Raw genomic sequence first — 14,859 nt, 5'->3', positions numbered from 1 at the left:
GTGAAATCCCACGCAAAGAATGTACAACATGCAATGCCGAACCAAATCGGAGCCTATTAGACGATAAACATCGGCTAACAAGTGAGAATGATGTAGTTTAATTTATTCGGCGCTCCAACTCATTGAAGTCGGAAAGATAATACACAGCCAATTTCCGTTGGATATTTGTGCCGACTATAAATAACCCGGGTTCCAACTTGGGAGGGGACGCATAGAAGTTGACTTAATTAGGAAGAAGACACCTATTTTATATCACCTCTACAGCGCTATATTCTCTATCAGGGGGCGCTTCATTTTAAGACATCTTTATTAGGGCCTCGTTTGGAGTACAGATTTGTGGAAATTACCTAGTGACTCTAGTTACTATTCAATAATTTCGGGTCTCTCTGCGCTCAAATGTTTCGGATCTCCCCGAACTACTAGCCCTAAATAACCGCCACTAAAGACCATGTCTTAAATCTCTCGGAATCTACACATATTAGGCAGAACTTTTTAACTGATAGAATAGCCCGATAATAGCGCAATAATATATAGCTATAATATTAAAATACCTCCAATTCCTGTTCCCTTCTCTGTGGGTCTATCATACTATCTTTTCCGAGAACTGCCTGTCACTACTTTTGGTTGTTAACCTCGCGTACTCTTTCTTTTATTCATTCCTTTTATATCGTATCTATATATTTCTATTCTTATACCAATCTGATATTTCAAATGCTGTGCTACTTGAAGTATGCCGCTGCAGGCTTGGCCGCTGCGACTCTGGTCGCAGGTCAAACGTACACTGACTGCAATCCAATGAAAAGTATATCTCATACTCAACCATTCAAAGCAAAACACCCTCTGATATATTATAGAAACTTGCCCGGCCAATCCTGGCATAACCGAGTCGAGACACTCTTTCGACTTCACCCAGAGCTCGGGTCTAGATAAGTGGACCACTACTGCCGGCAACGTCAAGACAGGCTCAAACGGCGCCGAGTTCACTGTCAACAAGAAGGGTGATGCTCCCACCATCAAGACAGACTTCTACATCTTCTTCGGTGAAGTCTCCGTCACCATGAAAGCAGCCCCTGGCACTGGCATTGTCAGCTGCATCGTGCTCGAGTCGGACGATCTTGACGAGATTGACTGGGTAAATCAGCATACTCATTCCCTCCTCTAATTCACATATCTAACCCTAATACCTATATCAGGAAGCCGTTGGCGGCGACACGACCCAAATCGAGTCAAACTACTTCGGAAAAGGAGATACCACAACCTACGACCGCGCAATCTGGCACCCTGTCTCGACACCCCAGGAGACATTCCACACCTACAAAGTCACCTGGACCAAAGAAGCCACCACCTGGTCCGTTGACGGCAAGGTCCTCCGCACTCTATCCTTCAAAGATGCCCAATCCGGAACCAAATACCCCCAGACACCCATGAACGTGCGTATCGGTGTCTGGGCCGGCGGCGACCCAAGCAATGCGAAGGGTACGATCGAATGGGCTGGTGGTGAGACAGATTATAGCAAAGTTCCTTTCACGATGTATGTCAAGGACGTCACTATTGTCAACTACAACCCGGCGGAGTCTTATACCTGGTCTGACCAGACTGGTTCTTATGAGAGTATCAAGCTCGCGGGTCATGTTAACTCGACTGTATCAAAGACGACTTCGGCTACTACTTCTGGGTAGGTTTCTATATCCTGCTTGTCTGTTGGCGCTATGACTAACAGTCCGGATCTCACTAGAAGCCTTATCTCTGCTACCAACACTGCCACGCCGTCTGGCTCTGGCTCTGGCTCCAAGTCCGGATCTAGCTCAGTTTCTAGTTCCAGCTCCCCCTCCGCTTCTCCAGCTTTTAACGCAGCTTCGAACTTGGGCGCTGGTAGATTGGGTTTCTGGTCGGTCCTTGCGGCTTTCCCCGGGCTTCTTTTCCTGTAGATTAGTTATTTGACATTGGATTCTATCTATATATCGGCTGCTGATAGCCGTTGATAGATGGTCTTTTTTTGGTGTCTTTTTCCGTTCTTTTCTTTCGAGTTTTCTTGATTGGGAATGATGTATTTCTATCAAAATAACTAAAGTATAGAGAAACGGAATTTCTTACCTTTCCTAATTAGGAAATTCCACAGACATTTGGGGTCACGTCACGTAGCTCTGTGCTTTCCTCCGACCTCTCTCGAGCTCCTTCCACTTCCACTTCTTCTTCTTCTTCTTCTTCTTCTTCTTCTTCTTCTTCTTCTCATAGCCTTTCATACAGGGAGCCTACATTCCCTGGCCAGTCTTTCCAGCAGACTTTTGCGAAAAGGCCGGCAGGGAGTCGTGTATATCTATTCGAGATATCCAAGAGATATATGACTGTATGATTCAATGCTGACCTAGATATAATAAACGCCAGATTCTTGGCACAACAATGACTAAAGCATAAATAGCCATAGGAACAGCCACGTTGAGGCAACGGATATGAAAACGAAGAAACCACCAGGCCCAGGTTATCGCATTTAAACCCAGTTGGGATGTATCTGTTCTCATTTCTTCCAAAGCGTTCTCTAGCAAGAAGAAAGGCTAAATGCCTGGAAACCCACCTCGAGCATAAATATCCTGGGATGATAATCGACACTACATCCAACAAAGTGGCAATGTCGGAACCCTAAACACAGCCAAAGGATGCGCCGAAACCCAAATATTCCGAGTCATATCCTGTGTCCGGGTCCCATAAAGGACACGAGATGGGTCAAATGAAGAGGAATTTGTTTTGGATATGATCACCTTGTCCCAACCACCTATCTCAGAACCGGCCGGGATGGTGGATTCTCTTCTCCCTTTTCCTAACGCAGACCGTCACAACCCTGCTGATCATGTACATAATGCCAGTTTGGCCTGGAACTAGCCTGGATGTGGATGTTACCGTGAGTTATTGTTTGGTGCCGTTGATTTTGTTTTTGGATTGTCTGCTGCTTTGAACATGCATCTATACTCGTAGTTTCCGAGGGGCCTTGTTGATATTATTTGTTGTCCTGGTTTGATATCATTATTGGAATTTTCGTTTCCTGGATTGTGCCTCTCGGTATCTATTCTTATGTTCAGAAATGGAAAGCCTGTCGCGATCTGTCGAGACTGTCGCGCTAGAGAGAAGCACTCTATTCTGAATAGTCCTGATGGATAAGACTAATTCCAATGTCAACGCTTTGTTAAGCTAAGATATAGATAGTCACTGTTTATTCCGGTATAAATTAAATCCTACCCGATTTCATCCGTAAGGAGGTATCTAAAGTGGATATCTAATGGCTTATATGTATTTTTTTATTATTTAATGGACCCGTAGCCACAATTATAATAAGTATCTAACTACCTCCACAGATAGTCGAACCAAAAAGAAATAGGAAAAAGAAAAAGAAAAGAGAGAAATGTGATGTAGGGCACATGTACAAGTGCGAGAGCCAGGCGATGCAGAGAAAGGGAAAGATGCAAGGGTTTTGTTGTGTACAAGGCCGTAGCCGTAGGAAAAGAAGGTTGTAGTGATTGTACCATGAAAAGAAGGATCCGGAGACGGAAATGCACATATCCAAGCATGCAAGTTCTTTATCCAATCTGAGATTAGAACTTATAGTCCCCAGCCCATAATTCCCTTTCAAAACACCATCATCACCAACCAAAAATCTCACCAACACTGAGAGTACTCCAGCGCACACCACCGACAGCAACAACCATCAAGACAATATCGACAACAGCCAGCACCACAGAGCCCATCATGAAACGAGGGCTGAAGATACGGTAGAGCATGAGATGGCGACGGAGATGGCCGGCCCACATCGTCGTGGCGAGATTAATAGTCGCCAAGTAGAGGATATGTGTTCCAGCGGCCTGTACGACATCGGAGAGGATGCGTGTGGCTGGGTTCTTATTTGGGTTTGAAGCTGGAACACGGTCGTGGGTCTGGAGGGGACGTTTCCAGAGGACGGTGAGGGGGACGGCGATAGCGGCTAGGATCTGTGCGCCGAAGGTATTGAGGATGACTAGTAGTGGGGACCAGGGGTATTGGATTGATGTGAGGGGGATGAAGGCTGTTTCCCACTGGATGCTGGAGAGGGTGGCCTGGTGGCCTGTTTTGAAGTAGTAGAAAGAACCAAGGACACCGAGGACGACGGGGCCGATGGAAGAGTTTGACAATGTTAGGTTGTTTGTGTCGAGGATTTCGAGGAGAGAGAGGATTTGCCAGAGGAGTAGGGCGATGGCGCCTTGGCCCATTGGCTTCTGCATGAGGATGATGGCGAGGGCGAAGTTGATGAGTAGGAAGCAGAAGTGGGTTCCGTAGACGTTGCCGAAGCCGAGGATTGTTACTGTTGTTCGTGGGCCTTGTTGCTGGCCGGCGACTATAGGGGCCGGTGGGCTGTTGGGATCTTCGGTGGGTTTGCTCACGTTGATGCTGACGCAGGGCTTGCAGTAGAAGTATGCTGCTGTGCCTGCTGCGAACGCGAGGGCGAGCACGAACTGGGCTAGGAAGACCCGGATGAACTTGAGCGTTTCCTTGCTTACGGGTAGCCACTCGCCGTCGTCAGCGCCTTCGAGGATCCAGAATAAGGAGGTGATGAAGAGACCGAAGCGGAAGGCAAATCCGATCCATAGTGATGCGGCGCCTTCATAGGACTTGGAGCCGGCGTAGAAGGAGCGCACGACGCTAGGCAGGAAGAGCGTGACCAAGAAAGGAATGGCAAGTTGCCAGGGAGCGGAGGTGGAAGAAGTCGATGAAGCATAGTATGTGGAGCGGCAGAAGGGCATCTGTTCTTCACGGCAAAGGCGCGAGAAAGACGCGATTCGCCCTAGGATCACGAAGAGAATGGAGTGGTACACTCCCAAGACCCGGTCCGTGGTCTGCCTCTGTCGCATGGACGAGATACCCGCGCACACGCCGAACGTAGTGAGGAAGAACAGAAGAATTTCGTCTTCCCATATAGTGTATGAGTTCGAGGCAAATCCAATAGACTGAGAAACGGTAAAGAAAAGCGCAAGCCATCCCCACATGCCGTTCGGAACGGGAAGAGGAAGGCTCGCAGGCTTCTTAATGAGAGCCGGCGTGGCTCCAAGGATGCTTCCAGCAGCAGCCAGTAGCACAGCTCCATCGACTATAGAAATCTCGGTCAAGCCAGTCAATCCCAGTACAGAACCGGCCACGGCACCAACGCCAGCACCCATGCTTGCGAATTGAAGCAGACGAGACGTGAGTTGCGTTCGGTCTGTCTTCAAGCCTCGGGCATAGATGATCAACAATACAATACTAGTAAAGAGAATCACAACACCTTGGATCATGCTTGGCACATCGAATCGAGCCCACAATCCACGGCAAGTATCAAGAGTGTGACGCTGGTATTTGCGGTAGAGTTCATTGCTAGCGCGAGCAGCGGTCGACTTGGACGAGAAGCCCTTGGAAGCAGACTTCCACTCCTCTTCTGCAGCAGTCCAAAGCAAAGCCGACTCTTCATCATCACCAGCACCTCTAGCAAGCGCATATTGGTGCTGATACCTCTTGACCTGGGCTGCAGTCAACCTGTTGACAGTCGCCAAATTTGCCCAGTTATTCCCACGTGGGCCAGAGAAAACCTCTTCAATGGGCGAGCCTAGGTTATTGAAGGGGATAGGCATTCCAAGGAGCAAAGACAGCGTCGGAACAAGGTCGATCTGAGGCACAAATCTGTCACGCGCGAATTGAGGTGGGAGAAGCGTATCCTTGCTTGTGCGTCCAAAGATGCCACGCTTAGAGTACATCCACAACGCGGCCTCAATCTCGTCATCAGACTCGCCGCCGTGGTCGCCTTTGATGTCCATCCCGTGATCTCCCATAACGACCAGAAGAGTCTTATCATCGAGCGCAGCAATGATATCGCGAATGACACGGTCCATTTCCTGAAGCTTAGATGCCATGGCAGCATGGTTAGGGCCATATCTATGACCTGCATGATCTACGCCGAGATAATGACCGAATATAACATCCCATTTCTTGCTGTTCTCCGGCCGGAGGAGCGGGAAGAGATGCTCATTGACGCCATTGTCGACGGTGTGCAAATCCCAGACATTGAACGAGTCATACGCATGCGTGAGGTTGGTATCAAAGTAGCCGGGGAACAGCGATTGCCAGGTATCATCGCCGAGGTGAACCAGGTTCTTCCCGGCGCTATGCAACTGTGCGACAAGATTGTCTTCATCGATGGCGGTTCCGGCGAAGTTGGAGCCTGCTTCCAGGAAGGTAGGCAGGGTTCCGGTAGTCAGGCCCTTCAGACGGTTCAGAGTGGTTGTCGGGGGATCCGCGATGAATGGCAGGAGGAAGGCGTTGGCGGGGTTTTCCACTGCGGTCTCGTAGAGGACAGGGATGTTGTTGTGGAAGAGGTGGACTGTGTCACTCTCTCCCTTGGAGGCGAATGGCACAGTGAAGTCATAGCGAAGGGCGTCAACTATGATGACAACGGCCTTATCAAATGTTTTCTCGTGCCAGCAGCCTTTCTGCTGTTTACTTCCCAGAGCTGTAGTGCGTGGTTGGGCCAAAATATCTTCGAAAGGTAGTACGTCGCATGATGATTTGTTCTCGAGGACCATTCGCGTCAGGAGAAACCCTTTTGTGAACAAATAAATACCGGCAACATGCAAGAGTCTATCATTTATCCAGCGTCAGTCCAAAATTATTTTTCAACGCGTCAAGCCAGCAGCGGGCCTTAAACCTCGAGCTCTACTAGGCTTGAGAAGAAACCACTCACAATATCCACGCCAGAACACCCATCACACCAAAGTGCTTGGCCTTGAACTCATCCTCAAGTTCCAGCGCTTTCTTATCCAACAGACCAGCTTGCTTCCGCTTGGACTGCCCGCTAGCCGATTGATCGGAGCTGCGAGGGGTGGCAGCTGGAAGACCGCTTTTAGGGCCGTTAGGATTTGGACTAGTCTCCATAGCCCCTGCAGGTGGTGTGACTACCATTTCCAAGGTCTATCGTATGGTCCCAAGTCGAGGTCGGGGGTAGTTGGTGCGCCAGGTCGCAGATCTGGCAGCGGGAGGCCGAAGGGGCACCGAAGGGACCGCGAACGATGAACACGGTGTGTTTTTCAGGGGCAGGGAAGCCGAGAGCAAGCGCAAACGAGCCGATTTAACCGGTTTAAGCAAGATCCATCGAAGTCAGAGAAAAAGTATTGGCGGGGCGGAGGAGATTGCGGAGGTCTGTACCCCTTTCTGTGCTCTGTCGAACGGCTTCCCTATGTATCAAGAAGCTATAACATGCACATTATTCGAAGGAGGGATGTGTACAAAGCCCAATTAGGTGGGAAAGCTGTCTAAGAAAGAAAATAATTCGTGACAGTCGCGGAACCCACGGGTTGGGGAACTCGGCATCGGCTTTTCTCATTGGCCGGCTGCGGATACGTTGTGGAAGTTCCTCCAGGGTTATAATCCGTACGGTTTTCCTCATCAATGCCCCTTATACGTGTTATTGAATTGAAAGTCTCATGATAATATGATAAGAAAAGACGCAGCATTTGAGAGAGAAAAGAGTTACCGTTGCTTTGTGTTCATCCTTAAGCTCTAAGCCGCCTTATGTTTTGTTTTGGATGCGAAGCAGTACCTCGGTCTCTTTAGTCTCGCCAACCCACAAATACCTCATCTGTCCGGAATCGTTGGGTGCACGTAGATTCCTTCAATGGGGTGCGGAAGCCCGTTTTATACGCCATCATACCTGCCTGGGCAATCATGATTCCATTATCAATGCAATATCGCTCATCTGTGGCAAAAACAGAGCCGCCCCGATCCCGCGCCATGATCCCCATCATCTCCTGTAGTCGCTCATTAGACCCCACGCCGCCGACAATAAGCACCTGCTTAGAACCGACATGCGCCATTGCGCGCTCAGTGATCTCAACCAGGATCGCATACACCGTCTCCTGTAGGGAGAAGCAGAGGTCGGCGCGAGTAGGTTGATCACCAGGTTTCTGATCAGCCTGCTCTGCTTTATTTAACCCAAGAGACACGGCTAGCGCATCAATCGTAGCTAAGATTCCAGAGAATGAACAGTCCATACCCTTGACTACATACGGGAGATCAACAAGCCGACTCCCTTTCTTTGCGAGCTGCTCAATATTGTACCCGGGGAACGGATCGTTAGGAATATGTAGCGTACGTGCAAATCGATCCAGGCAGTTTCCAACGGCGATATCCAGCGTCTCACCAAAGATACGGTAGCGTTTATCACTATACGCAATGACCTGCGTATTGCCACCAGAGACATATAAAACGACGGGATTCTCAGCGCCGGTAATCAGACGGCCCATTTCGATATCTAGAAATCGCCAAATTATATAAGCCACTCCGCACATCCAAAGACATCACAAATCTTCTAGTCAGATGTTCGATAATTCTTCGAGGGATTAAAGACGTACGTCCAACACAGTGATTCACTGCAATCAAGGGCTTGTCCCAAAGCAGACTCATCATCCGCGCCGCAATAGCTATGCTCTGCAGCGGGGCACCCATTCCAGGGCCTTTAGTGAAGCAGATACAGTCCACCTCATGTGGTGACAAGGATGCCTCTTGAAGAGCTGCCTTAACCATCTTGACAACCCATGCCCGGTGGTGACGCGCCGTATCCTTAGGTAGGAAGCCCTCGCCCGGTGGGGCATTGTAGGTGTGTCGAACATTCGCGAGGACCTGGGGAGTGCTGCCGTCTGTGGGGTGTAGGATGATGCCGATTGCCACTTTGTTGGCGGATCCTTCCATTCCGATGGCGATCATTGCGAATAATCAATGGAGGATCAGCTGACTCGAATGTTGTTTTATACAAACCTTGGAAATGTCAGTAGTAAGTTCGGCTTTACTGGGACGATTTACCTGGACATCCCTCAATTTGGCAATTTGTGGGTACCTGTATGCTTATATAATGCACAGTGAGTGCCCGACACCTGCCTAGGTGGGCCACCTTGAACCTTCCAAGTCTTAAGGTTCCGAGGTTCCAAGGTTGGAAAAGCGCGGAGAGGTGAGCACCAAACGGATCAGGAAAGCCAAGACCTGCCAGAGTATGTGTACATCTTTAAATGGGTTTGCTAAGGCGAGCTGAGAAGCCCTAATATGAGAATAGACTATACAGTTGTATTTTCAAATCACATCCTCTTTATATTCAATACCACGGGCTTTCCAGTCTCTAGAGTCTCTACGTTAGAACTTCCCTAGAAATAACATGCCGGGGCATTTGTATCTCTCATCATAATCATCATTATGTTCTACTTCTTTTTCTTCTCCCTCCTTGCGTACCGTATTAGCTGCAGTTTGCTACTTAAGCATGTTTAGCAGCCAGGCATGTGGTCACTTTGGGCTGGCTAGGCTGAGCGTATCCATGAATGGGTCAGGGGTTTTAGTGAGCGAAAGGCGGCAAGGCCGGAGCACTAAAACAAAAAGGGAAAGCCAAGAAGTGGCAGTGAAAATCCCGTAGAGATGTACACCACTACACATATCGAAAAAGAAAAAAAACTGCTGAGAAAAGGATAGACTTCAGATTTGCCTAAATACGGCGAAACATAGGAGGACTAAGTACATACATTATCCAGCTGCCGAGTACCGGGTAAAAAGGCACATGAGAAAGGAAGTAAAATGGAGGGGCCCTAAAACATAAAAATAGGACCCCATAAAGGGGGAAGAAGAAGAGAAAGTCAAAAGCAGGAATACTGTCACATGTATATCGGACCCTAGGAACGTAGCAGGGACGAAAGAGACATGAGGAACCAGACTTGAGAAAGAAAACGCCAGAAAGCAAATAGAGAAAAAAAAATCGGCAGGCCCTCGCTATGAACGATCCAGCTTCGATGAATCTTAGAATCCAAGCAGTGTGGGGTACCCATGAGTCTGTCCAGAAACCGGGTATTCCGATAATGTGCCTTGGTGAGACCAGAACAGAAACCGAAGGGCATATGTGCAAGCCATGTAGGCCAAATCGGGGAAGGAAGGGTATGTAAGAGGTAGAATCGAAAAAAAGATGGTTGCCAGGGTACTCGTCATGTTTTAAGTCGTCGAAGGTTCTAGGGAAATTGAGCGCTATGCGGGCGGTATACGCGGTCGGTTCAATTGGGCGAGTTGGTTTAAGAACACGCCTTTAATGGTATGTCTTAGTCTCCTCTTTCTCCTTCAATCCACCCATCCGCTCAATGTCAAGGGACTGGAAGCGACCGGTGTCGGTGCTTTGGTAGGGCGGGAGCTCCTCGTGGCAGGGCTCCAAACCGATGCTACCCGCGTCACTGATTCGGACAACAACCATGCGACCAGAGGTACGCTTGCCACTGGCGTCTTCTTCCTCTGGGAAGGTAATGCGGATCTCGGGCACAGGGCTAGGTGGAGGGCTGTCGGAGTTCTCCATGAGGCTGCGTTTCTCGTCATAGACAAGCACGGAGTCGGTTTTATTTGTGGAAATGGTTAGGCGACGTCTGTTGGGGGACTCTCCATTGTGGACTGGGAGCAAGTTTTGCTTCCGAGACTGACGCTTGCGGCGGAGGATGAGCAGACCACCGACCAGAGCAAGGGAGAGCAGGACGAGAACCAGGAGGGCGATGAGTAGGTCGACCATGGCGTTAGAGAGTCCGCTGTTGCTGTCATCGCGAGCCACGATGCGGGGGAATAGGTTATTCATCTTGTTGATTGTTGATTGTCGGTTGTCGACGGGTGGTCTTTCGATGTCGAGTCTGAGAAGTGTAGGATCGGAAAGCGACAGATATGTATGTGATCGTCGAGTTCGGATTCCAAGGAAGGTCACGGAATCAATCCGGGGAAGTAAACAGTGAAGCGTGATGGAATGTGCGTGCAATTTATCGGTCACGGGATCGTGTCGAGAAAAAAAAAACGGCGAAGAATCGAAAACGAGAGTGAGTAAGTTAAAGAAAGAATGGACAAGGTGAGCCGCTGAAAGAGTGAAGCTGGCACCTGCAAAGGAAAAGAATGGAGGGGATGGGTGAGAATGAAGGGAAAACAGAAAAGGGAGGAAGGGGAGAGGAGAAGGGTTGTAAGCCTAGAACGCTTTGCTATTGTTAGTGTAGAGCTAAGCTATTCAGAGCCTAGCGTTATTCCTTGGGTGTTGCTCGGGGCCTCTTGGCCACAGGGGTCAGCCAATCACAGCCTTTCAGTGCCTGGAGAACCGGCCCTCCGGGGGCAACTTCCGCCCTCTCATTCGTCAGGTGGCTCCACCGAACTATGCCTGTTTATTTTGGTTCCCCTGAGGCCCACGCTCATAACTCGCCTAAATCTTATGAAGTAGTATGTTGTACATCCGGGGTAGTATATATTTACATCATGATCTTCAAGTTATGTTTTGTAAAGATAGGCAGTCATGACCGGCGCTTAATCTGGTCACACAAGCATGAATCACTCGGATTTGGGTTTACGTTGCAATAAAACGAAACCTAATTGTGTACATAGTGGCATGATTTGTGCTCTCTCGAGGCCGATGCTCATGAAAAACTGCAAGAAATGAGTGTTTCAAAAATCCGTAGAGGGAGATTGGTTCTCATGCACCTGATCTTCGAGACATATAAACAAAGCCGTAGTACGCGTCAGCCAAACACAACTGCTAGTCCAAGTAAATAGCAACCATGTTTGTTAGGAAATAAACAAGAAGATGTGAAGAAGAAATTTTTGACTTTGAAACAGTTGAGTTATTGTATTATATGAGTGATTGAAGTTGACTTGGTTGTTGAAATATACGGGGGTGCATAAACAACATTGAAGCACCAAAAATCGACCATGACTTGATATGTTGTACATTTTTTAGATTGAATTTATTTCTTCAACCCTAAAATTGATACCATAATTAATATCGAAGTCAACCCCTATTGGATTATTTCAAAATAAAGTAATGTGTCAAACTCGGATGTTTGCCTAGGTGAACATATGTAAAATGTGATCACATGCCAAATGTATATATCACAATTGAATAAGCCATATTCAAAGAAGCCGCCTAGGGCTATGAATCAGCAACCAAATCCAGAGAAATTACCCATATACCTGAAATGCAAGATCATCATAGCTACCGTTTGCCACATGTTGGATGTATCCATCGCCTGAACTACATGTATCTTTCTTGCATGCATTTGGCCGCCACACCGGAGACACACAGCACAAGGGCACGCGGTCCTAGTGCCACAAATAAAGTGCTCAGTTACACCCAAGTACATGGTGTGTGGTATTTTTTGCTGCATTAGTCACTGCTAGATGGTACTAGAAGAGCTATTCCTTCACTATATATAATGAGTGCTGGCCATGATCTCGGGGCAATAGCCCGCGGCTTCTATGCTCGAGTATTTGGTGCACATTCCAAACTCTTTTCAACAAATATTGTATGTTGATTTGCAAAATATAATCTAGTCTATACTTTAAGTTCCTATGTGTGGGCATTTGACTAGGGTGCTGACACATGAGAGACATCAATGGAAGTATATATCGGGCTCGGGGGATATCAATTGAAGCTAACCTTGGAAGTTACTTCCCCAAGAGGGGAGAAATCTCCCACCTTTAAAAGCAAGAGGTCTAGTGTCAATATTTTAGTAGGGATTTGATGATCTACAACAAAACCCACGGCTTTCCGTTGACACCGCCAAGACCGGACACTCGAGATCAAGAACACAACTAACACTACGTCGTTATCAAAATTTGTCCATTGCACCGAGTGACATGTCCTACGCTATCTTGGCGTACATAGTAGTGGACAGACTCTGCACCTTTTATAATGCGGTCAAGGGCCGCCAACACACATTTGATACCTCACAAACCCGGAGAAAGGACGATCATCGCAGGAAAAGCAACAACCCTTACCCGGAAACTGGTAACACGGCCAACACCTTATAGTCTCTCTGCAAGCTAGCGGGTATCGCGCTCAGGACCACTGAGTGTGCCTGAGCCTACAGGAGTTGGATGCAAGGCAGGCAATGCTCCTCAGCGATCAGATCCTCAGCGATCAGATCCGGGGAAGGTTTCTGCGAGTGATGACCTGACACTTGACCTGTGCAACCCCTGTGCAATGATCCAAAGGCGAGTATCCTTGTCAAACTCTCCCTTTTCAGTCAATGTCTCGGCCTTTTTACAATCTCGCCGGATGGGATTACACCGCGATGACTGACACTCCAACGTTGACGGCAAATTTTCACTAACACATGCTAGATGATGGCTGATTTTTTCCTTCTTGTCTCTTCCTAGGCTTCCTAGGTTTCTATGGGTTTCTGACCCGGACAATGAGCATTTGGGTCTCATTTAAGAGGCTGCATATCACAGTTTACCCACAGATTCATCCAAGGGTCAGTGTGACGATGCGCCGAAGCAAGGGGCTGGAGTCTACGGAAGTCTACTCAGTCGAGAACCAATTTTTCGCGAATAATTGTTCTGGACCTGGGACCCCTCAAGGCCAGAAGCGTATTTCTATCGATGGTCGCGCGCGAGACTATTGCACAGCTCGCAGTTGGGGTTTGATATTATCATTGATCTATTGAGAGTTAGAATCAAGGGATTGGTGGCCAATACCAATACCAGCGCACGGCCACACGGTTGAAAAACAGACAGGACATAAAAACAAACAAACAAGAAAACAATTCAAACACAAGAGCGAAACAAATTCCCCCCTCCCATTGTGTTCCTGACCAGGCGGAGAAAGTAAGCCAACGAGAGACGCCTTGCCAATCCTGGAATGGCAGGTAATCCGCAGGTAATCCACAGTTAGTAAGGTGGCTCTTGGCTCTCTGTCAAGAATGTTTCCGGACCCAACCGGATATTATATGAGATGTTTAAAGAATATCAATTCGAGATCTAGGCCTGTAGGATAATATCCCAAGATAGGGTATAGGTGTATATAGAGTGTACCTTACTTTGTGGTTAAGACTAAAGTGGGAGGGGCTTAGTGGGCCCGATCGGACCTCCAGAAAACCTTCAATAATCAAGATAAGCTGTTGCCGAGCATTATAGGAAAGCTTCATTAGCTTCATTAGCTTCATTTGCTTCATTAGCTTCATTTGCTTCATTTAGAGGAACGTCAACTTTACAGCCCAATGAATTCTTTTTTCCTGATTCTTTTTGAAGTCAGAAATCTTCTTCATGTTAGGCACCGGCTCCATTCGGGAGTATGTTCTGTCTATATAAGGGTACCATGGTCAACACAGCTGCCAGGCAGTTCTATAATGGAGTGGATAGGAACTTTTGGCCGACTTGTTAAAATTTCCAATGGTGACTTCAGGTTTGCTCGTTCACCCTTATTACATGGGCCATTCGGTACTGTTCCAGGGAGTAGTTGTTGATGTATTAAGTTGGACCATGGGAGATGACGCGACTAGTTACCTAATAGGGCAGCGCAGAGACTGGGTGTATGGAGAAATAGAATTGCAATACAATATGTAATAAAAATCCAATTCAATAGAAAGATGTATACATAATATATCATATATATTACCAAATCACAATATCACAATATCACGATGTAAAAACAAGACAAAGAGATGGGGCCAGGCTAAAAAAGAAGCGCCGGGAGTTAGATCGCGGTGACGGTCAGATACGTACGCCATGAACAAATGGCTGAAAAGATACTTGGATTTACCGCCAAACTCTAACCTAAACCGAAGTACCACCATATCCTAACCAGGATCGACCTGTTCACATTGTCATGTAATTACGCGGCAATACAGCGGCTGATCTGCCTGAGAAATCATCTCTCTTCTTGTTATCTATCCAATTGAGACTGTTCTGTTCTTTTTTTCTTTTCTTTTCCTACTTTTTTCGTGTGACTCTTTTTTTTTTAATTGTCTTCCTTATTATTTCAACCGTCTCCTCTTTTTTTTTTTTGACCTTTCCTTTTTCTCCTTCCATCACCGCCTCACCATCAAC

General features: G+C 47.6%; 4 protein-coding genes across 4 annotated transcripts; 1 reads left to right on the top strand and 3 right to left on the bottom strand.

Moving 5' to 3' along the window:
- Positions 1 to 711: 711 nt before the first annotated feature.
- Positions 712 to 1,928, top strand: N7537_008556 (glycoside hydrolase family 16 protein; the record flags this gene model as incomplete). Its single annotated transcript, XM_056899611.1, has 4 exons — positions 712 to 802; positions 855 to 1,132; positions 1,194 to 1,675; positions 1,736 to 1,928. The coding sequence occupies 4 exons, from the start codon at positions 712 to 714 to the stop codon at positions 1,926 to 1,928; spliced, it is 1,044 nt and encodes a 347-aa protein (XP_056751687.1).
- Positions 1,929 to 3,632: 1,704 nt separating this feature from the next.
- N7537_008555 (mannose-ethanolamine phosphotransferase GPI13) lies at positions 3,633 to 6,951 on the bottom strand (the record flags this gene model as incomplete). Its single annotated transcript, XM_056899610.1, has 2 exons — positions 3,633 to 6,630; positions 6,734 to 6,951. 2 exons carry the CDS (start codon positions 6,949 to 6,951, stop codon positions 3,633 to 3,635), a joined length of 3,216 nt encoding a protein of 1,071 aa, XP_056751686.1.
- A 647-nt stretch (positions 6,952 to 7,598) lies between these two features.
- On the bottom strand, positions 7,599 to 8,751 carry N7537_008554 (uncharacterized protein; the record flags this gene model as incomplete). The annotated part of the gene is made up of 2 exons (XM_056899609.1): positions 7,599 to 8,299; positions 8,400 to 8,751. The coding sequence occupies 2 exons, from the start codon at positions 8,749 to 8,751 to the stop codon at positions 7,599 to 7,601; spliced, it is 1,053 nt and encodes a 350-aa protein (XP_056751685.1).
- Positions 8,752 to 10,102: 1,351 nt separating this feature from the next.
- Positions 10,103 to 10,633, bottom strand: N7537_008553 (uncharacterized protein; the record flags this gene model as incomplete). Its single annotated transcript, XM_056899608.1, has 1 exon — positions 10,103 to 10,633. One exon carries the CDS (start codon positions 10,631 to 10,633, stop codon positions 10,103 to 10,105), a length of 531 nt encoding a protein of 176 aa, XP_056751684.1.
- Between the last annotated feature and the right edge of the window lie 4,226 nt (positions 10,634 to 14,859).

This window comes from Penicillium hordei, assembly GCF_028827395.1.
Source record: "Penicillium hordei strain IBT 12815 chromosome Unknown utg000004l_segment0_segment0, whole genome shotgun sequence".
In the NCBI taxonomy this organism is placed as follows: domain Eukaryota; kingdom Fungi; phylum Ascomycota; class Eurotiomycetes; order Eurotiales; family Aspergillaceae; genus Penicillium; species Penicillium hordei.
This window is presented reverse-complemented; position numbering and strand designations above follow the sequence as displayed.